This window comes from Esox lucius, chromosome 11, assembly GCF_011004845.1.
Source record: "Esox lucius isolate fEsoLuc1 chromosome 11, fEsoLuc1.pri, whole genome shotgun sequence".
NCBI lineage: Eukaryota > Metazoa > Chordata > Actinopteri > Esociformes > Esocidae > Esox > Esox lucius.
In genome coordinates, this window is record NC_047579.1 from 17780790 (window position 1) to 17805724 (window position 24935).

The 24935-nt window shown below is 39.7% G+C and overlaps 1 protein-coding gene across 4 annotated transcripts; it reads left to right on the forward strand.

The window, feature by feature from the left end:
• Positions 1-931: 931 nt before the first annotated feature.
• Positions 932-24670, forward strand: LOC117595336 (NLR family CARD domain-containing protein 3-like). 4 transcript variants are annotated; one of them, XM_034295618.1, is made up of 10 exons: positions 932-1202; positions 3462-3508; positions 8280-8485; positions 8741-10658; positions 10744-10917; positions 12518-12691; positions 12768-12941; positions 15259-15432; positions 20276-20322; positions 23256-24670. In XM_034295618.1, the coding sequence occupies exons 4-10, from the start codon at positions 8875-8877 to the stop codon at positions 23813-23815; spliced, it is 3087 nt and encodes a 1028-aa protein (XP_034151509.1). In that variant the 5' UTR covers positions 932-1202; positions 3462-3508; positions 8280-8485; positions 8741-8874; the 3' UTR covers positions 23816-24670. The 4 variants fall into 4 exon arrangements, with proteins under 4 accessions (XP_034151509.1, XP_034151508.1, XP_034151507.1 ...); XM_034295617.1 differs by having other exon boundaries at positions 932-1197; XM_034295616.1 differs by lacking the exon at positions 8280-8485.
• The last annotated feature ends 265 nt before the right edge of the window (positions 24671-24935 follow it).

Below are 24935 nucleotides of genomic sequence, written 5' to 3' on the forward strand. Positions count from 1 at the left end.
TTTTGGGCTCTTGTATGTTTTAACCGTTTGCATTTAATCTGCTTGAAATTTTAATTTCTGGTGTGTTTTAACAGGAGCCTTAATTCAAGGGTTGAACCAATATATCAGCCAGTATATCAGCCATAAGAAATTATTCTATATTTAGTTGCTTTACATTTTTATTGAGTACCTTATGTTGTATTAGAACAAGAGGATAAACAAGCCTTCTTAATCTAAGGCTACCAGTCTACCACCTCGTACACAGTTTAGGCTAGTGTTTTCCAATCCTGGTCCTGGGGAACACAAGCGGTGCCAGTTTTTGTTTTTTCCCTAGTAATCACACACCTGACTCAAATTAAAGACTTGATGATAGGTTTATTACGTCAATCAAGTGTGTAGTAGGGCAACAGAATCAGATGTGTGTATGCTATGACACGATCCGGACGTTCGTTCTAATTACTCCGTTGTGGTTGTGACTCAAATTAAAGACTTGATGATAGGTTTATTACGTCAATCAAGTGTGTAAGTTGTAGGGCAACAGAATCAGATGTGTGTTTGCTATGACACGACCCGGACGTTCGTTCTAATTACTCCGTTGTGGTTGGGACTCAAATTAAAGACTTGATAGGTTTATTACGTAAATCAAGTGTGTAAGTTGTAGGGCAACAGAATCAGCTGTGTGTTTGCAATGACACGACCCGGACGTTCGTTCTATTACTCCATATAGTGGTTGTCAAAATTAATACTTTGTACATTCTACACAGATAATATTTTCTGCTTGTTTTGCACACCATACTGTGGCCTTCACGTCATGATTTCCAGTAACCCAAACATATCCTGCTGTGATTTAATAAGTTGCACACGCAGAGCTTACTGTAATGAACAATGTCATTTATTACAAATGTATAATACATTATACAATTATTTTTAAAAGTAACAATGAAAACAGTTTCATAATAGCGTGGTTCGTAAATTAGTTTAAAGTAAAATCATGTATTTGATTGCATATGTATTTAATATTTACTCCTATGGTCCTCCATTAATAATTTCGTCTTCAGTCTGTTCCTGGTTAAGTTTTATGGTATGGCGTCATTCTGACCTCCTTGCTCCTCCTAGTACACGTGAAAGTGTTTCTGTTTAGGATCCATTTGGTGAGAGAACAGAAGACGGTCGCAGAAGAGAGGAAATAAAGAGTGTATTTCTCCCCACTGCTCAGAGGTTAGGTAATACATTTGAATAATGCAACACCAACTGTTCAAATGCTAGCAAACCGTTTCATGCCAAGATATCGTAGATTCTAGCTATATGCTAACGTTTCCTGCTAGCTTATACTGTACACTGACGCTAACATCCATTTACTTGACCCGACTACTTTGTGACAATACGCAAAACAATTTGAAGGTCATGGGGAACAACTTCATTAATTCACTCCCTCCTCCATCGCAAACTAAATAATGTAGACATTACTTTCTACGTTTGCCTACTCCCTCTTCTACTTACCCTGACAGTTACAGGGTCGGATTTCTTAAAGAGACAGCACACACTTAAAAAAAGAAGAAGCTTTTAATGTAAATACAGTTGATCACACGCAAACGACATGTTCTACTAGCAAATGCCAATTAAAATACAAAGGTCCAACGAAGTAATTGTTTGTAGCTTGAAATAGAATAGGCCAAATAATATTAAGGTAAAATTGTGTTTAGTTTGTAGCTGTTAAAAAGGTTTGAAAACTTGTAATCCTTTTTGTAGTTGTAAAAAACTTAAACTTAAAACTACTTTAATTACATTTGCCAATGTGAAATGCAACTTGATATTTGCAATCATGAAACACATTAATTGCACTTGCAAATGGCAAATACCCAGCTCACACAATGTTTGTCGCACAATGTTTTTTTATGCTGCCTTACATTGACCCTTTTTGTATTAGACCCATTGTAATTAATCAGTCTCATTACTCCTAAAATATAGTTACTTTGTGAGTGTTTTTACATTTAGTCTGCACATCTTGTTTTACAACTGCAAAACTGATTATGCAATTACAACTATACAGTTACAAGTTTATACAACAAAACAGGATTACAAGTTTGAAAATATTTTTTAGCAAGTTTCCAAATATTTTTAACAGTTACAAATCTTAGGTTGCTAATTTACCTTAATAGTATAACGCAATGCTGTACACTTATATTGTGATTTTAATATCAATATATTTACCATTCAAATAATAGAAGAACGTTATCTTTTTAGATCGGTAAGAACATTTATTGCATGATTGTATTATTGAGTCATCCATACTTATTGGATTAGATTCAGCTTTATTGCCATTGAACAAGTACAAGTACAGCACTACGAAATGCAGTTTGCGTCTAACCAGAAGTGCAAATAGAAGAGGGTAGAAAAATGTACAAGTATCAAGGATGCATGTTACGAGTGGAATGTATAGATGTGCAATAAATGCAAATGCGATACAATGGCAATTCTAAATGTGCAATAGAGGGCAGAACATTTACAAATATTAAATATAATGTATGTTACAAGTGGAAAAAATAGCGGTGCAGGTACAAATGGCAATTCTAATTGGCATTCTGAATGTGCACTTGAGGTAAGGTGAAGGAGTAGGGTAGCAAATGCAACTGAAATGCAGAGATAGCAGCAATGAGGTTCCTGAAGTTGGCGTGTATATGTAACAACTAAAACTTCCTTATCAGACTTGCAAGGCAGTGACTGAGTCCAATATTACAAGGGGTGGGTATGGTCAACGAGTGATGGTTAGTGATGGGTCACAGTGTTCAGCAGGGTTACAGTAGATGGAAGGAAAATGTTCCTGAGCCTGCTGGTGCAGGAACGAAGAGACCTGTATCGCCTGACTGATGGGAGAAGGGCAAACAGTTTGTGGCCTGGATGTTAAGGGTCCCTGATGATGCCGCGTGCCCTGTGATGGCTGGGAGCTGGGTACCAGTGATGTGCTGGGCGGTTTTCACCAGCGTTGTAGGGCCTTCCGGTTGGCTACGGAGCAACTGCCAAACCACACTGTGGCGTAGTTAGTCAGAATGCTCTCGATTGTGCTGCGGTAAAAGTACACAAATGATTAAACAAACAGTGAAGTACACAGAGAAAATTCATATTGTGAAAAAACTATACAGCTCTGGAAAAAATTAAGACACCACTGCAGATTTTGAGTGCAGAACAGAAGAGTTCAAATTAAGACGCCACTGCAAATTGAACACTTCTGTTCCTCACTCAAAACCTTCCTTTTTGACTTTTTTGGAAAGGACAGAAACGGTGCAGTGGTCCAAAAAATTTCTGGAGCAATATATATATATTTTTTTTAAACACATTCTTTACATATTTGTACATTTGTTTCATAGATGTCAACTTAGTATATTTGCCAATATTGTTTCAACAGCAGCAGAGGTCACCTAACAAACGTCTGTTCATCTGGAGAGAGAGTTCACCTAACAACTGCTCCTCTGCTTTTTCCACAGTATGGACCATTGTGGAGATTTCAGGGTGACACCAACACCAAGAAAAGGTGAGATTTTATTTATTTATTCAACATAGACATCAGATCCTGTGTATCTTCACTGGTAATTGTCTCCCAGGCTTGTACTACAGCTATCTTAGGCTCCTCCTTGGTTCTGGCCTTTTGGTCTTTAGTGATGTTTTCAACATGTTAAAGGAATGTCTCAGTTGGATTCAGGTTGAGTGATTGATTGGACCAGTCAAGCACTAGGTAGCTATTGTAATGTGTTTGCGGTAACTGTCCTGCTTTGCAATGAAGCACCGTTCAATGAGTTTAGAGGCATACAGTGGTGAGGATAAGTATTTGATACACTGCCGATTTTGCAGGTTTTCCCATTTACAAAGCATGTAGAAGTCTGTAATTTTTATCATCGGTACTCTTCAACTGTGAGTGACGGAATCTAAAACAAAAATCCAGAAAATCACATTGTATGATTTTGAAATAATTGATTTGCATTTTATTGCATTGTATTTGATACATCAGAAAATATTGCGACTGTTTCTGGCATGGAAAAGTTCATCTTCAGTCTCGCTACCAATTGCTCAATTCTTATGATTATTCCTAAGTAAGTAGATACTGGAAAAGCCTAGCAAATAAGCTGTTCATAGATGTTATATGTGGTGGAGGTAAACTATGGAGTTAGATATCTGCCAAAAGGTTAAGCGTAAGTATTGTTAGGATCGTGAGAAAATACATTGGTAACTTGGTATGATCGTAAAAAAGGTCAGAACGTACAAACACCCTTTTACGACTTTCCACACGTTCAGTTCTTACTTTACGTCACAATTTATTTGTTTACAAATACTTTTTCTACGTACAAACTGTTGTTTGTAATATGGCATATGCAAAGATAAGACCTGAACATAGCTCTTTGAAACTGTAAAGCTTGCAACAATAAATTGGACCACTAGCCCCGGGTTCAACCATAGAGTTGCCATTTCCGGATATCATGTTTAAAATAAAAGTCCATAGCTGTTATTTTTAAGGCTGCTTAACAACATTACACCAGTAGGTTTTCAAGCATTTAGGCATTAGTATTCTTGACAAGGACACGGTATACCATTGCACAGAATATCTTTCTGAGCTGCAAAAAAGTGATTTCTTTAAATATTAGTCTGGCATGTGCTATTTGTCCATCTGTCCATGCTATTTATGATGGCTGTATGTGGCCTGGAACATCTGTAGTAATTGCTTAACATTTTGTTTTAGTTATTCAGTATTTTAACAAATTCTTATTATACAGCAACAAAAAAAAAACATAAAGCAACACTGTTTGAATATTTGGGACCAACTGTTTAGGCCAGAGATATTGAGTCCGAGTGGACCATGTTCTCCACCGCCATTGTCGAAGAGGCCGCTCGGAGCTGTGGCCGTAAGGTCTCCGGTGCCTGTCGAGGCGGCAATCCCCGAACCCGATGGTGGACACCGGAAGTAAGGGATGCCGTCAAGCTGAAGAAGGAGTCCTATCAGGCCTGGTTGGCTTGTGGGACTCCTGAGGCAGCTGACGCGTACCGGCAGGCCAAGCGGACTGCATTCCGGGTGGTTGTGGAGGCAAAAACTCGGGCCTGGGAGGAGTTCGGTGAAGCCATGGAGAAGGACTATCGGCTGGCCTCGAAGAGATTCTGGCAAACCGTCCGGCGCCTCAGGAGAGGGAAACAGTGCCCTACCAACGCTGTTTACAGTAGAGGTGGGCAGCTGTTGACCTCAACTGGGGATGTCGTCGGGCGGTGGAAGGAGTACTTTGAGGATCTCCTCAATCCCGCCGTCACGTCTTCCATTGAGGAAGCAGAGGATGAGGGCTCAGAGGTGAACTCGTCCATCACCTGGGCTGAAGTCACAGAGGTAGTCAAGAAACTCCTCGGTGGCAAGGCACCGGGGGTGTTTGAGATCCGCCCTGAGTACCTCAAGTCTCTGCATGTTGTGGGGCAGTCTTGGTTGACACGCCTGTGCAACATCGTGTGGCGGTCGGGGACAGTGCCTCTGGGATGGCAGACCGGGGTGGTGGTCCCTCTTTTTAAGAAGGGGGACCGGAGGGTGTGTTCCAACTATAGGGGGATGACACTTCTCAGCCTTCCCGGGAAAGTCTATGCCAGGGTACTGGAGAGGAGAATGCGGCCGATAGTAGAACCTCGGATTCAGGAGGAACAGTGTGGTTTTCATCCGGGCCGTGGAACACTGGACCAGCTCTATACCCTCTACGAGGTGCTGGAGGGTTCATGGGAGTTTGCCCAACATGTGTTTTGTGGATTTGGAGAAGGCATTTGACTGTGTCCCTCGCGGCATCCTGTGGAGGGTGCTTCGGGAATATGGGGTCCAGGGTCCTTTGCTAAGGGCTGTCAGGTCCCTGTACGACCGAAGCAGAAGCTTGGTCCACATTGCCGGCAATGAGTCAGACTTGTTCCCAGTGCATGTTGGACTCCGGCAGGGCTGCCCTTTGTCACCGGTTCTGTTCGTAATTTTTATGGACAGAATTTCTAGGCGCAGCCAGGGGCCGGAGGGTGTCAGGTTTGGGGACCACACAATTTCGTCTCTGCTCTTTGAAGATGATATTGTCGTGGTGGCCCCTTCAAACCAGGACCTTCAGCATGCACTGGGACGGTTTGCAGCCAAGTGTGAAGCGGTGGGGATGAGAATCAGTACCTCCAAATCCGAGGCCATGGTCCTCAGTTGGAAAAGGGTGGCTTGCCCCCTTCAGGTTGGTGGAGAGTGCCTGCCTCAAATGGAGGAGTTTAAGTATCTGTGGGTCTTGTTCACGAGTGAGGGAAGGATGGAACGGGAGATTGACAGATGGATCGGTGCAGCTTCTGCAGTAATGCGGTCGATGTATCGGTCTGTCGTGGTGAAGAAAGAGCTGAGCCGTAAGGCGAAGCTCTCGATTTACTGGTCAATCTACGTTCCTACTCTCACCTATGGTCATGAGCTTTGGGTCATGACCGAAAGGACAAGATTCCGGATACAGGCGGCCGAAATGAGCTTTCTCCGCAGGGTGGCTGGGCGATCCCTTAGAGATCTCGGTCACCCGGGAGGAGCTCAGAGTAGAGCCGCTGCTTCTCCACATCGAGAGGGGTCAGCTGAGGTGGCTTGGGCATCTGTTTCGGATGCCTCCGGAACGCCTTCCTGGGAAGGTGTTCTGGTCCCGTCCCATCGGGAGGAGACCCCCGGGAAGGCCTAGAACACGCTGGAGGGACTATGCCTCCCGGCTGGCCGCCTCGGTGTCCCCCCGGAAGAGCTGGAGGAAGTGTCTGGGGAGAGGGAAGTCTGGGCATCTCTGCTTAGACTGCTGCCCCCGCTATCCGGCCCCGGATAAGCGGAAGAAGATGTATGTATGTATGTGTTCAGGCCTACACAATAATACGATTAATATAAGTTCATGTGATTTTTATTACACATGAAACCTATGCACAAAGAGCACTTACGCACATGAAAATCAGCATTCACTATGCATACATGAAGAAAGAAGAGACTTTTAAAATGATATCTTGCAGGATACCTATTTCCAGTTTCCCTGATTTCCTGTTGGTCACACTGCCTCTGCTTGTTATTGGCATTCACCTCGGAAAGTTTCGGTTGCGTTTTTTGGGAGGATGAGATGAAACTGCCAAAACTCCAGATTGTGAAGCTGGATTTTAGAATTGTAAACCTAATTTGTACAAGCAAAATATATTTGTCCGTCATCATAACAGGGAGTTTGTACGTTCACAGATCTAATTTCATGCATATGGTTCATGTTTTGCGTATTTTTTTTTTTACGATTTTGGCAACAAATCTTTGTTCTCCCCACTGTATGCTGGTATGTAGAATCTCTTGGGAATTCCAGTAACCTATTCATCTCCTAATAGGATTTATTAATAAAGTAATTGTGCAATAAAACAAACACATTTCTGTAATATTGAAGCAGATTCTTTAAAGCTCATATTCTGAACTAGCCATTAAGACAATATGGTGTACAGATCTAAATGTTGCGGAACAATGTTTAAATTGATATGTTATATGGAATAATGTCACCTTGGCATCCTGCAATCCACATGTGATGTGGGAATATCCTACAGGTCGTTTCTTCATGTGATGTGGGAATATCCTACAGGTCTTTTTTTCATGTGATGTGGGAATATCCTACAGGTCGTTTCTTCATGTGATGTGGGAATGTCCTTCAGTAAGATGTTTTTGGCAGAAAGTCACACATTTCATTTAAATATTCAGTGCCTTGCATATGTTATGTTAATAAATGATAATAGATCCTTGAGTCATTCAATGGACAGAGAAGACTACTTTTGGGAGTCAGTACCACCTCAAAATGTAAGCTCCCATTTAATCAGTGGATTCAGTATCTTTTAGAGGTTATATCACTGGAATTATGAACAGTGAGATTTTATGATGTTAGTCAAGGAACAAGGCTGGTAGTAAGCTCATAGCTTTTTTTCTTTAACATACAGAGATTTCAATATTCTATGTATGTGGGTGTGTGTGTGTGTGGGGGGGGGGGGTACATCATTATTTGAAGAAATATTGTTATTATGTTTATTCATAAATGTGTGTGTGTCTTGTATGTGAAAGTATATTTGTAGACATGTAGATCTTTATTAATGTATTCATTTACATATGTATTTATGTATGTGGATGTACTTCTGTTTGAATGTATGTGTATATAGGTAGATTAATTAATTCATTAGATTATTATTGTGAATAGGAGGCATGTAAAAAAAAGAAAAGGAAAACTTGGTCTCTAAAAAGGTGGTGGTAGTAAACATTAACATAACACCATCTCCACCATGTTTCACAGAGGTGGTATACGTAAGGAATAAACCCCAACGTTCTGTACATTAGCTTGGAATAATGGACAGTGCAAGAGGAAGAGGTACAGCTGAATCAAATCCAAATAAACTGGTCAACGTCCAAACTGAATGTGACGCAGTGGTCAGACAAGCAACCAGAAAAAGGAATCCAAAGCTCTAATAGTTTATTAAAGGATAAAGAGCAAGGATGATGGTGAGAGGGGAAGGGGAGAAAGGAAGAGAATGATGAAAGTATCTCTACCGCTTACAGACTCATCTTTGAGGCATTGGTCCCCTCTTCTCTCTCCACAGAAAGGCACACTCACACCCACATTATTCTCTATTAATTTACAGGCCTTTTTAATAGCAGATCCTTCTAATCAATTTTTTTATTAAAAGGTTGTCAGTGAATTTAACATTAATTTTATAGTTTGATGCTACTAATAAAAATCTAATTATTTTTCTATAGGTCAAACTCTACTGAGAGTTCAACAAGACATTAAGGCTAAACTGAAACAGAAGTATGAAATACTATGTGAAGGAATTGGAAAACATGGAAACCAAACTCTCTTAAAGGACATCTACACAGAGCTCTACATCACAATGGGTGAAAGTGGAGAATTCAGTAACGAACATGAGGTGAAGCAGATTGAGATGGCATCCAGGTGGGAAACCACACCAGATGCCCAAATCACATGCAATGACATCTTCAAGCCACTAAAGCAACATCAGAAGTGGGAACTGAACCCTGGATTCATGGCTCAGAGTCACACTGAATCTGAAGCTGTAAGCAGGGCTGCCTCATCACAAGAGTCAGAATCACCTCTGATGCATTTACCTGGACCAGACAAACACATCCAAGGTAAAGGTTTAAGAAACATGACTAAAGGAATTGCTGGAATTGGAAAAACTGTCTCTGTGCAGAAGTTCATCCTTGACTGGGCAGAGGGAAAAGCCAATCAGCACATTCAGTTCTTATTTCCTCTCCCTTTTCGTGATCTGAACTTGAAAAAGGAACAATGTAGTTTGATGCAACTTCTTTCCCAGTATTTTCCTGAGTTAAAAGAGATTAACAGCATTGAAGACGGTGAGGCCAAAACTATTTTTATTTTTGATGGTCTGGATGAGTGTCGACTTCCTCTAGACTTTAAAAACAATAAGAAGTGCTGTGATGTCACAGAACCAACCTCAGTGGATGTGTTGCTGACAAACCTTATCGAGAGGAATCTGCTTCCCTCTGCTCACCTCTGGATAACCACAAGACCTGCAGCAGCCAATCGCATCCCAATTGATTGTGTTGACCAAGTCACAGAGATACAAGGGTTCAATGAACCACAGAAAGAGGAGTACTTCAGGAAGAAAATCACAGACCAGAATCGGTCCAATGAAGTAATCAACCACATAAAAACATCCAGAAGCCTCCACATCAGATGCCGCATACCAGTCTTCTGTTGGATATCAGCCACTGTCCTTGAGACGATGCTGAAAGAAGCAGAGGAAATCCCAAAAACTCTGACTCAGATGTATGAACACTTCCTGCTCATCCAAACCAGTGCGAAGAACAAGAAGTACAACATAGCCACAGAGACAAACCCAGAGGAACTGTCACAATCTGACAGAGAAATGATCCTGAAACTGTCAGAGCTGGCTTTCCAACAACTGCAGAAGAACAACCTGATATTTTATGAAGAGGATCTGAGAGAGTGTGGCATTGATGTCACAGAGGCGTCAGAGTACTCAGCACTGTGTACAGAGATCTTTAAAGAAGAATCTGGGTTTTGCCAAGAGAAGGTCTTTAGCTTTGTTCATCTGAGCATTCAGGAGTTTCTAGCTGCAGTACATGCTCTAGAATCCTGCCTGGGCAAGGAGGAACATGTTTCCCCCCCTAATGAGAAAGTTAGGAAGTTGGACAAGTTATCTGACTTACACAGGGAAGCAGTAGTCCAGGCCTTGAAGAGTAAGAATGGACACCTGGACCTGTTCCTCCGCTTTTTTCTGGGTCTCTCACTGGAGACCAATCAGAATCTCTTACGAGGCCTTCTGACACAGACAGGAAGTACAACACAGAGTAATGAGGAAGAGGTTAAGAGAACAATTGAGTACATTTTAGAGAAGCTCAAGATGGAATCCTCACCAGAAAAGATCATCAACTTGTTCCACTGTCTGAATGAACTTGGTACCAACTCTCTAGTTGAAGACATTCAGACCTCGCTGCGATCAGGAAATCTTTCAGAAACATACCTAGAACCTCACATATGTTCAGCCCTGGCCTACCTGTTACTGATGTCAGAGGAGGTACTGGAGGAATTTGACATGAAGACATACAAGACATTCAAGGAGGGTTATCAGAGGTTGCTGCCGTTGGTGAAAACCTGCAAGAGAGCACTGTAAGTTATGTTATTGTATGGATGTACATGTATAGTACCATTATTCTGAAGACTGTTTATCTAAAATATTTTCTTCTCTGTCCAGGCTAGATAACTGTAACCTCACATATAAATACTGTGAGACTCTGGCCTCAGTTCTGCAGATACCAAACTGCCCCCTGAGAGAACTGGACCTCAGCAGCAATCACCTGAATGACAGAGGAGTGGAGCTGCTCTGTGCTGGACAAAGCAGTCCACTCTGCAACATACATACACTTGTGTGAGCCATATTGACTTCATCAGTGGATTAACTTCACATTCAGTTTTTGTAATTTTTCTGACGCTTTTATCCAGAACAATTTACAGTAACACACACACACACACACACGTTTGTTTTTCTAGCCTTATGGCAATGGGAAACATATTTTTTGTGCTATGACCTGAACTACTCTCCAATTCAGATTTCCAATTGATTGTCTGCTATCTAAAATAAACAGATGATTTTCCTGGGGCAGAGTCTGAGGAAGTCAGAGAAAGGCTGATTTACCATGCTAACAGCAACCCTATTTTCAACAGGACAGCAATTTTCAACTCTTTTTTTTCAACTATATTCTCAGTTGGATTGAGGTCCAAGTATTGACTGGGCCACTCAAGGACATTCACAGACTTGTCCCAATGCCACTCCAGCATTGTCTCGGTTGTGCGCTTTGTGTCGTTTTTGTGCTGAAAGATTAATCTCCTCCCCAATCTCGGATCCTGTGTGCTTCTTCAAAGACATTTCTGTGTTTTGCTCCAATCATCATTCCCTCAATCCTGATCAGTCTCCCAGTCCCTGCTGCTGAGAAGCGTACCCATAGCATAATGCTTCCACCACAATGCTTCACGGGAGGGATGGTGTTGTCACAGTGAAATGTGGTTTTAGAATTGCATAGTGCCCTTCTCGCCTACCGTATATCTCAAGAATTACATTCCCTGGGAACTATTGTAAATAACACAATTACGTTCTATGCCAACATATCTAGTGCCATTACGTCGGTCAAGAACGTTATATATCAATCCACATTTAGAATGGCCACACGCGGCGCTCTCAATATGCGGCGTATTGTATTATTCTTTTAAAAACAACTAATTTGGCTTGAGTGGGGTTGTTGATTGGGGATGGCCTACATAAATTGCCTTATTTGGATAGGTGAAATCATAAAAAAATATTGAATTATTTCAATACACATATATGTTATATATATTCTACATATATAACATTCTTGACCGACGTAATGGCAACTAGATATGTTGGTATAGAACGTAACCGCGGTTTTTACAATAGTTCCCAGAGTACGTAATTCTTGAGATATAGGGTTGCTTCTCGCTCGTACACTCAGTTTTGAGGCAGTCTGTTCTAGACAGATTCACAATTGTGCCATATGCTCTCCATTTCTTAAGAATGGACTTTACTGTCCTTTGGGGGCTATTCAATGCCGTAAAAAGTTTCTGATATCCCACCACTGCTGCTCTTCAAGAACCAAATTTCTGATTTGCTTTAAATGTTTCTTCATGATGTATTTTTGGGGAAGAATTGTACTAATCAACTGTGGGACCTCCCAAAGATTGGTGTATTTAACCTGAAGTCATGTGAAGCACTTAAACAGATCAGCCGTCCGTATAGTGTTGAAAATCCTGATTCCTGATTGTATTTTTCTCTTTAAAATTAAGGACACTTACCTTGATCATGGGCAGACATTTTTATTTTAATCAATGTTGATTTCCTCTTGTAACACAATAAAATGCGGAGAAGTCCAATGGGGGCGAATTCATACATTTATTTGAATAATAGTGTTGTTCTGAATGCTTTGTATATCTAACAGATTATGTCCTGTCTCCAGACTGGCTGGCTGTAACCTCACATATATATCCAGTCAGACTCTGGCCTCAGCCTTGCAGACACCCAACTTCCCCCTGAAAAAACTGGACCTCAGCTACAATCACCTTGAAGACCGAGGAGTGGAGCTTCTCTCTGCTGGACTAACCGGTCCACTCTGTAACTTACAGACTCTTGTGTGAGTCAACTATCTGGAGTTGAAGTTATATGTATTTTTTGAACATTTATTAACCATGTGTATTTCTGTTCTTTAGACTTGGCCATTGTGGTCTGACAGAGGGTTGCTGTTCAGATCTGGCTTCTGTCCTGCGTTCCCTCAACTCACAGCTGAAACAACTGGACATGAAAGACAATGACCTGCAAGACTCAGGTGTTATACTGCTCTCTGCTGGACTTGAGGATCCAAACTGTCAACTACACACACTGGGGTATGTACAGCTGGAATGTGTGTTGTTAATAGTTTAGCAAAATAAACCTGAAAGTTTGAAAGATTTGAAGTATGAAAACATGTAGTTTGAAGGTACTGAAAGGCAATTCTGCAATACGGTTGGGCTCATAAATGTGCATATCCTGACTGAATTTGTGAAATTTTGGCAATGATTTTAAAAATAAGATAATGCAAAAGATAATGTCTTTTTTTTATGGAAGCCATTTATTATCACATAGTTTGGCTCCTTTTGAAATCATAATGAGAACAGAAATCACCCAAATGGCCCTGATCAAAAGTTGACATACCATTGAATGAAGGTGACACACACAGGTGAAAATGGCAATTAAAGGAGAATTTCACGTGGATGCACTGAGCAGGCTAGCTACTGACCCATGCATTCCTGCTACAATGGATATAAAAAGTCTACTCACCCCTGTTAAAATGTGAGGGTTTTGTGATGTAAAAGAATGAGACAAAGTATAAATAATGTCAGAACTTTTTCCACTCTTTATTTGGGCTATAATGTGAACAATTCAATTGAAAAACAAACTGAAATCTTTGAGGGGGAAAAATGAAAAATAAAAACCTTACAATAACCTGGTTGCATAAGTGTGTACACCCTCTTATAACTGGGGATGTGGCTCAGGTTAAATAGAAGTCATTACACACCTGCCATCATTTAAAGTGACTCTGACAGTTGTTCTAGTAGAATTTTCCAGACATTTTCTTAGTTGCATGTCAGAGCAAAAGCTATGGTCCGCAGAGAGCTTCCACAGCATCAGAGGGATCTCATTATTGAAAGATATCAGTCAGAAGAAGGGTAAAAATTTTTTTCCAAAGCATTAGATATACCATGGAACACAGTGAAGACAGTCATCATCAAGTGGAGAAAATATGGCACAACAGAGACATTACCAAGAACTCGAAGTCCCTCCAAAATTGATGAAAAGACAAGAAGAAAACTGTTCAGCGAGGCTTCCAAGAAGCCTGCAGCAACATTCTAGGAACTGCAGGTATTTCTGGCAATTACTGGCTGCGTGCTATGTGACAATTCTTCATAAACATTAGCAAGACAGAAGCATTTTCTTATAAAGAAAAACATCCAAGCCTGTTTGAAGTTTGCAAAATAAAGCATCAAGTCCCCGAAAAGCATGTGGGAAAATGTGTATGGTCTGATGAAACCAAGGTTGACCTTTTTGGCCATAATTCCAAAAGGTATGTTTGACGCAAAAACAACACTCAATATCATCCAAAGAACACCATACCTACAGTGAAGCATGGTGGTGGCAGTATCATGCTTTGGGGCTGTTGTTCTTCAGCTGGAACGGGGGCTTTAGTCAGGGTTGATGGAATTATGAACAGTTCCAATTACCAGGCAATTTTGGCACAGAACCTTCAGGCGTCCATTAGAAAGCTGAAGATGAAAAGGAAATTCACCTTTCAGCACAACAACGACCCAAAGCACACATCCAAATCCAACACATGGAATGGCCCTGCCAGAGCCCAGACCTGAATCCAATTGAACATCTGTGGGGTGATCTGAAGAGGGCTGTGCACAGGAGATGTCCTCGCAATCTGACATATTTGGAGTGCTTTTGCAAAGAGGGGTGGGCAAATATTGCCACGTCAATGTGTGCCATGCTAGTAAACTCCTTACCAAAAAGTGCTGTAATAAAATCAATTGGTGGTTCAACAAAGTATTAGTTTAAGGGTTTGCACACCTTTGCAATCAGGTTATTGTTTTTTATTTAAATTTTTCCCCCTCAAATATTTCAGTTTGTTTTTCAATTGAATTGTTCATGTGATAGGTCACATTAAATGTGGATAAAGTTCCGACATGATTTATCTTTGTCTCATTCTTTTACATCACAAGAATCTGGCATTTTAGCATGGTTCTGTAGACTTTTTATATCCACTGTATATCAATAATCCTACCCAGAATGATGCTAGTTTACAGTACTCTTTTTATATTGCTGCTAGTGTACAGTGTTTTGTATATTCTTGCTTTTATTATTATTTTCTATCTAGCTATATTTTTCTGCTTATATACTCTTCTTAACTCTCACTACATAGTTTGTCGGGTGCCATGTCATAAGAATTTAATTGTTCAGGATGATGCTGTGTTGTTCAGTGGATTCTACAAATAAACCTTGAAACATTGTAAACATTACTCTCTATTCTAGGACCTTTTCCTTATGGTGTTTCAAGTGTTTCATGAACATTTTTGTGTCAGTATAAATGTACCGTCACCAACATGGTAGGAAATTGACACCTGTACACCAACCTAGACAGCTGTTTTATCTCTCTCTCTTTAGGCTGTCAGGCTGTCTGGTCACAGAGAAAGGATGTGCTTTTCTGGTCTCAGCTCTGAAGTTAAACCCTTCACACCTGAAAGAGCTGGATCTGAGCTACAATCACCCTGGAGACTCGGGAGTCAGACTGCTCTCTGCTTTACTGGAGGATCCACGCTCGAGACTGGAGATACTCCGGTATATAAAGGGTTTGCATTAATCAGTATGAAGTAATGATCAAGTTGAAAATATGGTGAAATTGTACAACCTGCTTTGGGGAAGAACTAAATGTTGTATATATTCATACATTTTAAAATTTATTCAGTATAAAATAGATTTTTAACACTAGAACCACCAAGACTTTCAGAATATCATTAACAGCCAGAGCTGAACGCCGTTTCTCATCATTCGCTTACGGCCCTATTAGCGTGGACATTCTGTTCCGCAGCATCACCATCCAGCCAGAGCATCAGTTTATCTAGTGGGTCGTTATCAAAATAAATTACTGAATTTGTTTGTTTTAAATGGTTATTGAATTTGGAAAAATACAAATAATGTATTTTTATTAAAGGTCTTATCTTATGAAAAAAACTATTATTTCTAAGAACACAGACTATAGCATTTTCATTCGTTTGTTAGGCCCTGCAAACATTTAATTATTTAAAAATTAATCCGATAGATTTTAGTTTTCATTTTGATAATGTACAAGGTAAAATAACCGACATTGGCGACCAGTTTGCGCTGATCTGAGGATATCCGCATGAAAAGCCGTACATAGATCTAAAGCACAGCTGCTTGATAAAAACGATACCTGTGATAAATAAAGAAAGGATGATTTACAGTAGCCTTCACTGTTACAGTGCCTCCCGTGTTCACGCAAGTGTCTGGCTGCTAGCTCCGTATTCACGGAACACCCAAGACTGTCTAGTATTACACACACCTGTTCCTCATCACATCACCCAGGACTTCCATCATTACGCACACCAGATTCCATTACCACAGCTTATAAATGCCCTTCACGGCATTCTATTAAAGTACAAATATTGCAGTGTATTATTAAATGAATTGTATTTGTAAATTCGATTAGGAGAGTAAAAGGATGATTAAAGGATTATTTACAGTAGCCTAAATGAATAATTGAATTGACTTTTTGATAAAATATAGAAAAGTCATTTGATTCAGGGGTTTGTGTGAGCAAGACTGGCAAACAAAAAAGACTGGTTGCACTGCACACAGTTCTCATTGGTCTTGTTCCGTGTGCACTTGGAGACTTGACACAGGCTTGGGAAGAGGAAGAGTGGGACGTGCTGCCTTCTTGGTGGCTTGCTTCTTGGCTTTCTTGGTGTTCATATAGTTTTTACGAAGCTCACATGCCAGATCAATTATGAAATATCTCCTGCCATTTGTCTTATTGAGACATTCCTTGTACAGCATGTGTGCATTGACAGCAGCCGTGTCTGAAAGGTTGTAGAACAACGCAACAGGCCAGCAATGAGTACCTCCTTTTACAGAGTACAGTCTTGTCATTTGGTCAAGGGTATCCACACTCACCTATTGCACACAAAAAATAATGTTTAGATTATAAAGAATCCGAAATGGAACCAGGCAAACCTAGTTCAGCCAGCCCGCAATTAAAAGTGAAGAATGTTGTTGCACTCACTGGAATCCAACCTGGGAGGCTGTGTCTTTAGCCACTACACCACAGTGCTATAGGTTTGTGTGTGTCTTGATAACATTAGATCATTTTGTCAAGCATTAACATCACGCCAAGTTTGAATATTTCACTAGACAGCATTACCTTTGTGTTAAACAGACTAAAGTTTACTTTTAAGTTTACCTCCACCCCAAATAGCATCTATGAACTGTATGGCTTTTGCCACTGTCTATTTTAACAGCTTATTAGTCAGTAACAGGCTTACTAGTATCTATTAACTTATTAAATGGAATAGTCATAAGAAGTTCTGCAATAGTTAGGGAGACTGAAGATTGCACTGCCAAAGCTATTTAATTTCATGGCACAACAAAGTTAGTTTTTCTTTCATTGGTGAATGACATTGATACATTAACTATTAATATAGGTGACGATAACTAACTTTTTGTCAATTGAAAAGACTAGAGAATCCAAGGGGTTTTGATCTAGCCTATATTGTCCCAAAAAGCATAGACAAATGCGTACTTCCGCCAGAAATTGTCCCAATATAATTGTCAACAGTTTTATTTTAGGCTAACTATAACGTAGCTACTGAAGGTTGTAGCCAGCAAAGTTTTTGTCTGTCCTGACCCAAAAAGCATGCACGGATGCATACTATGAAAATGCACCAGAAATAGTCGCAATTTAACTGTATAAAGTTTTATTTTAGGCTTACTATAACGTAGGTTTTAGCCAGGGATGTTTCTATCCTCAACAAATCCTAATGCATAATTTGTTTTGAAATGCAGTTCGCATCTAACCAGAAACTTACTGTTCAGTGAAATAAGCAGAGGAAATTCAAAGAGAGATGATAGGATGTGTATGTGATTTAGTTTTTCTCTCCTAATAAAAACAGTAACGGCTTAATAAGTTTAACAAACGTACTTGCCATGGAAAACTACCCAAAAGGCCTAGTACAAGGCAAGGAGTAGTTGTAGCAGTCAACAAAATAGGCAGGAATCAATCTCTGTGACCATCTTTAAATCCATAAAAGTATAAATATTAAAACAAAGGTGAATGAACTTTCGACGCCCAACTGGCGTCTTACTCAGAGTGATGTGATTCTTTTATATGGTCTGCTAGTGTAATAGAATTGTTGAATTGATAATTGGTGATTGTTGGTATTTCTTTTTGTAAATACTTATTTAGCCTAATAGCCTAATTTGTAGAATCTTACTCTTCAGTAAAATAAGCAGAGAAAATTAAATTATGATTCAATAATAGCCTAATTAAATTGTTGAATTGTCATGAAAATCTTGTATTTAATTTGTATTCATTCAAATTCAACCAAGACTCTCTTAATCATCTGGGAGTTTCACGCATTTATCCCCTGACATCATGCTTTCAGTGAGGGGTGATTAGCACCTGACAACGGAACAATGCAATATACGCCTATTTAGGAAAAGTTATGGTGGGTGTAGCTTTCAAAATGGCAGTTTTATTTTAATTGCATACTCAAACGCCAATTCACATAGGCATTTGGTTGTTAATAAATATATTAAAGTGGACAATTTTAAACACTTAAATACATTTAACAAATGTATATAAGATTGATTTAAAGTAGATTTTCTTTCCGTATGGAATACACTCCAAGCAAAATCATTAAGACTTCTTTTTTTAAATACATAAAAAAATGTAAGCCGAATTATATAACATTTACATAGATATTCAGACCCTTTGCTATGAAATTCCAAATTAAACTCAAGTGAATTCTGTCTCCATTGATCATCATTTCAATGTTTCTACAACTTGATTGGACTCCACCTGTATTTAATTCCATGAATTGGACTTGAATTAGAAAGGGACACATCTACAGTGGGGAGAACAAGTATTTGAAGGTTTCCACACTTCAAATACTTCCACAAAGCATGTAGAACTCTGTATTATCATAGGTACTCTTCAACTGTGAGTGACGGAATAAAATTCTCCAGAAAATCACATTGTATGATTTTTACATAATTAATTAGCATTTTATTGCATGACATCACAAGTATTTGATATATCAGAAAAACAGAACTTAATATTTGGTACAGAAACCTTTGTTTGCAATTACAGAGATCATACGTTTCCTGTAGTTCTTGACCAGGTTTGCACACACTGCAGCAGGGATTTTGGCCCACTCCTCCATACAGACCTTTTTCAGGTCCTTCAGGTTTCGGGGCTGTCGCTGGTCAATACGGACTTTCAGCTCCCTTTCAAAGATTTTCTATTGGGTTCAGGTCTGGAGACTGGCTAGGCCACTCCAGGACCTTGAGATACTTCTTACAGAGCCACTCCTTAGTTGCCCTGGCTGTGTGTTTTGGGTCGTTGTCATGCTGGAAGACCCAGCCACGACCCATCCTCAATGCTCTTACTGAGGGAAGGAGGTTGTTGGCCAAGATCTTGCGATACATGGCCCCATCCATCCTTCACAAAAATACGGTGCAGTAGTTCTGTCCCCTTTGCAGACAAGCATCCCCAAAGAAGGTTGTTTCCACCTCTATGCTTCACGGTTGGGATGGTGTTCTTGGGGTTGTACTCATCCTTCTTCTTCCTCCAAACACGGCGAAAGGAGTATAGACCAAAAAGCTACATTTTGTCTCATCAGACCACATGACCATCTCCCGTTCCTCCTCTGGATCATCCAGACCATCATCTTGAACTTCTTCCATTTTCTAATAATTGTGCCAACAGTTGTTGCCTTCTCAACAAGCTGCTTTGCTATTGTCCTGTAGCCCATCCCAGCCTTGTGCAGGTCTACTATTAAATCCCTGATGTCCTTACACAGCTCTCTGGTCTTGGCCATTGTGGAGAGGTTGGAGTCTGTTTGATTGAGTGTGCTGACAGGTGTCTTTTATACAGGTAACAAGTTCAAACAGGTACAGTTAATACAGGTAATGAGAGGAGAACAGGAGGGCTTCCTAAAGAAAACCTAACAGGTCTGTGAAAGCCAGAATTCTTACTGGTTGGTAGGTGATCAAATGCTTATGTCATGCAATAAAATGCAAATTTATTATTTAAAAATCATGCAGTGTGATTTTCTGTTTTAGATTCCGTCTCTCACAGTTGAGGGATACCTATGATAAAAATGACAGAACTCTACATGCTTTGTAAGTAGGAAAACCTGAATATCGGCAGTGTATCAAATACTTGTTCTCCCCACTGTATACACACATAAACCCTTGTCTGGTCCTTCTGGTAGTCAGGGAGTCCCAGCCAACCGAAAGGTATAAAAAAACAATGATGTTTGAAACCAGTAAAAAACGAGCTGCATGACAGACTTTATCCAGAATTTTTGAGACTGAAGCATCTATATACATCACTATAGTCTCTCATAAACATAATGACTGTGCTCTTCTGTTTTTCTTACAGTATGGACCATGGCGGAGAGTGCTGTTTGAAATCAGGACCCCGAAAATGTGAATGTTTTTTTCTTGCTTTTTACTTTTTGACTTTGTTTGTGTTTGAAGAGAGGCGGTTGGGGGTAGAGAGAATGTTAGAGAGAGAGGGGAGTGGAGAGGTTGTGGAGGTAGGTAGTGAGAGGGAAGGTAGATGGAGAGTGCTAGCTAGATAAGTGTGTAGAAAGAGAGTACTATAGAGAGAAGGGAGTACATAGAGTGGGCTAGAGAAAGAGGGGTGGGGAGACAGGATAGAGGGAGGGTAGGTAAATTGAGAAAGGGTAGATAGAGATAGTGGGGGTTAGACTAGGCTCCTGTTACAGCCCCTGGTTTAATTAGGAACCTCTCTGAGCTAATCAAGTTCAAACATGTTGCAACAGCTAGTCGTACACAGGTCGTGCACAAGTTGCGCTCCATGTCAGACTTTAGAATTATATCATTTGCACCACCCTTAATGAGCTTGGTAGATTTGACGCCTAATAGCCAGCTGGCACAGTGTACCTTTTGGTTGAGAAAATCCTCCACCTCCATCAATCCCTATTCTTCATAGCAATGTTATTTTGAAAAAACTAAAATCTAATTTATTTATGAAGACATTTTTACATCAGCAGTTGTCATAAAGTTATTTTACAGCCACCCAGCCTGGAACCCCAAAGAGCAAACTACAACAGTTAATGCACAGCTGCTAGGAAAATCTCCCTTGTAGGGTCGAAAATTAGCAAGTAACCTAGAGAGGATCTGGACTCTAAAGGGTGGCCAGTCCTCTTCTGGCTGTGCTGGGGGAAGATTATAAGAGTCAATTAATCTTTATCAATGAATCTTTCTGTAAACAGAAGTTGACCTTACCTCTAAATGGTACAAAGTGCGACATTTTATACAGGACTATGATTTATTTGCAGTGAACAAAAGTCAAAATAGCATGTGCAAAAGTTTGGGCACCCTCTAACATAGTACATGGTAACACATCCTTTGGCAGATATAACTCCTTCCAAAAGTTTTCTGTAGACAGCTATTAGCAAGCAAGCAAGCAAGTTTATTTATATAGCACAATCCATACATTGAAGCAATTCAATGTGCTTTACTAAGAAAGGAAAAAAAAAATATATATATATACACATAAAAATACAACAACAACAAATACTCAAAACAATACATCAAAACAAATGAAAACATCATAATAATAGAAAATGTGAATTATAAAAACGTGATAAAAACATAGGATTTAAAAATGGATACGTTTGAGGCACTTCTAAGATCTTCTGGTAGTTTATTCCAGTTGTGTACAGCATATAAGTGCAGCTTCTCCATGTTTAGTTTAGACTCTATTAGTCTTTCTATTCTTGATTTTGGAATTTTCTGTCTCGCTATCTGCCCACATGTTTGCATACAACTGTACAGCAATAGACAGGGAGTGTTTTGAGTGGTCCTGCTTTAGCCGGTGTGATCTGTTTGAAATTGTAGTTGCGTTCTCGCTGCAGTTGGCTTGTGTTGGATACAAACCATGCATTATCCTTAGCGTTACAGACTCTAGTTGCGCCAATATTTTTATCAAATGGGGCATTTCTGAAGATGGTGAGAGATATGACCAATGTCCACAAATCCACAAGTCTATGGTTTTCCTAATTCCTTTGTCTCCATTGGGCCTGAAATATTAGCTAGTTTTCCCGCATTTGTTATTTGTAGATATGGATTGTTACCAAGCAAAGAGTGCTGCCTAAAAACTATCACCAAGAATCTGCATATCTCATGAATGCACATTGCTTATGACATACTTATCTATGACTGGTCTTATTTTTATTTGGTGCAATAGAAGGCAATTCTAAACACAACATAGGATGTAGCTACACTCAACTTTCTTAAGTCCATTTGGTGCAACCGAGCCCAGTGCATAGATTTGGCCTCCAAGGGCCCCTCTGACAAGCACTTTTTGCTACTAGCAACCACTACTGCCTGTACTCTACCTTTTACTTCATCCAGAGCTCAACCTCGGCTCACTCCACATTTCTCCTTTAGGCTATTATTAGTAAATGAGGTGCAGGAGTCACTTTGGACCCATACAAGTCCGCTGGGTTGGATGATATGGAGCCCTTTTTTATGACATAATTGCCATGATGATCTCAGCCACAATCACCTGTCTTTAAACCTCTCGTTACATTAACCTGTAATCCCACATCATTGGAAGGCTAGTATTAGCAAGTCCAGGGTGGTTTAGGGTGGGGGAATAGTACTGCGGCTGTCTAAAGCGAGTATGAGTAGACTACAAGTCAATGCTAACAGACGAACCGACAAGAATGTTTTAATGGGGACTCAGGCACTGAACATTTCTTTGGAAAAAATATTAGAAAAAAATAGCTTAAAACAATAACTGCAAATGTCTTCTGGTCATTTGTCTCTATTTGTGCTGGTAGTACAGTAAGAAATATAATTTGGCCCTTTTAAGCTTGAAATCCAAAATATAATAAGCAGATCTTGTTGATTTAATTTAATGTTTAGTTGTCTATTTTTATTTATGATAATATCTTACATTAGTTATGATTTTCTGTGTACTCTGGTCCTGAATTAAATGCCTCTGGCCAGGTCAACCTTGGAAAGGAGACTTGGTTCTCAAGTGACTTTCTTTGTTAAATGACAATTAAATAAATAAAAAGGATCAAGAGAGAATATGTACAAATATAAAGAAGGATAGGGTGATACATAGAAAGGAGGATGGAGAGATAGATGGGTAGATAAAGAAATAGGGGAGTGAATAAAGATGTCCTGGTCATTGGATAGATGCCTGTGTGTTTGTGTGAATGCATGTCTGTATGTTAAAGTGCATGGCTATGTATTACTTTTCCTATATGTGTGTTACAGAATGCATTGGCTGTATTATAATATCCAGTATCTAAGAATACATTTTTGTGTAATATAAATGATGATGATGTGTAATATTTTGTCTTGTTCTCATCCATCAGATGCCTGTGATCTCACACTGGACCTAAACACAATTAACAGAGACCTTTGTCTGTCTGAGGAGAACAGAAAGGTGACATGTGGGTTAGAGGATCAGCAGTATCCTGATCACCCGGAGAGATTTGAGGACTATCAACAGGTGTTGTGTAGAGAGGGTCTGTCTGGACGCTGTTACTGGGAGGTAGAGTGGAGTGGGGATGGGGTTGAAATAGCCGTGACATATAAAGGAATCAGCAGGAAAGGAGAGGGTGACGACTGTAGGCTTGGATACAATGACATTTCCTGGAGGCTGTTCTGTAATGACGACTGTAATTGTGACAGTTTCTCAGCCGCTCACAATGATAAGAGTACTGAGATATCTGTCACCCCCTCGCACAGAGTAGGAGTGTATCTGGACTGGCCAGCCGGCACTCTGTCCTTCTACAGCGTCTCTGACACACTGACCCACCTGTACACATTCAACACCACATTCACTGAGCCCCTCTATCCAGGGTTTGGGTTTATTTTTGATGATTCTTCAGTGTCTCTGTGTCAGATGATCCCTGTGTCAAACACAAAATGATTTTTCACTGTTACCATGGTGTGTTCCGTAGGACACACTCTAGTAAAACATTGACAAAAACTTCACTAGTAGTGAGTAAATATATCATGATTATAATTATTCGTAATTATACACCACTGAAGATGTAACCTGTTAACTAGAGTAATTCATTGATTTAGCTATTTCTTCTATGGCTCTAATTGAGTTTTCTTGTCTTTAAGCATTCAAATCGCATGCTTTTCTTTCATAGACAGCTGTGGTCTTCCTGTTGCATTATTTCTACTGACACCAAACGCAGCCTCCAAAGTCAAAAGCAAAAGAATAGAACTGTGACTACACATTCACAGCTGTTTTATTAGTGAACAATCAATAAAACAGGAAACACCTGATCATTTTGAAACACCTGTGGGCCAAATGTTCCAATACATAGGCTCACATAAAATAAGGGAATGAAACTTTGAAAGTACTGTTATTTTTTGGTGGTTTTAACATGTATTGGAACAGACAGAAATGAAGGTTGACATTCTGAATTTATGCCACATATTAATCTTGTAATCGAGCAAAAATAGGTACTAGGTAAATGATAATGTCTGTCCCAACTATTGAGGGCACTTTATAATCTCTAATTTCATAGGTTCAAGTACCTGAAGACACTCCACTTACAAACATTCACATTCTTGTACTGTACGTATTTTGCATATTTGTTCAATTTAATAATGGAACTTTAGAGTTTGCTAATATCATATGCTTCACCAACGTCACTTCCAGAAAACTGAGAAGCAGCATCAATGGAGTCTTGACATACAGACATTAAAAACATCCATTCATCATCTAAACAAATCAGTACCAGAACCCTTACTTTTATTTTGATTAAAGAAATTACTCTTTTACTAATAAAAGATTATTCACGTCTGATTTTTTTTTTTTAATAACAAAATGTTCTCTGGTGATAAGATAATAATAAAACCATTTTACTTTGACATAGGTGTTTAGAGGGAAGGAGGGAGGGAGGGACACTGGTGTAGATAGAGATGTATTACAACACTGATGATCAGCCCAACAAACAGAGCAAGACGGACAACAGAAACCAGACAGACAACAGAAAGACAACTGGCAGAAAGATACCCAACAGACAAACACC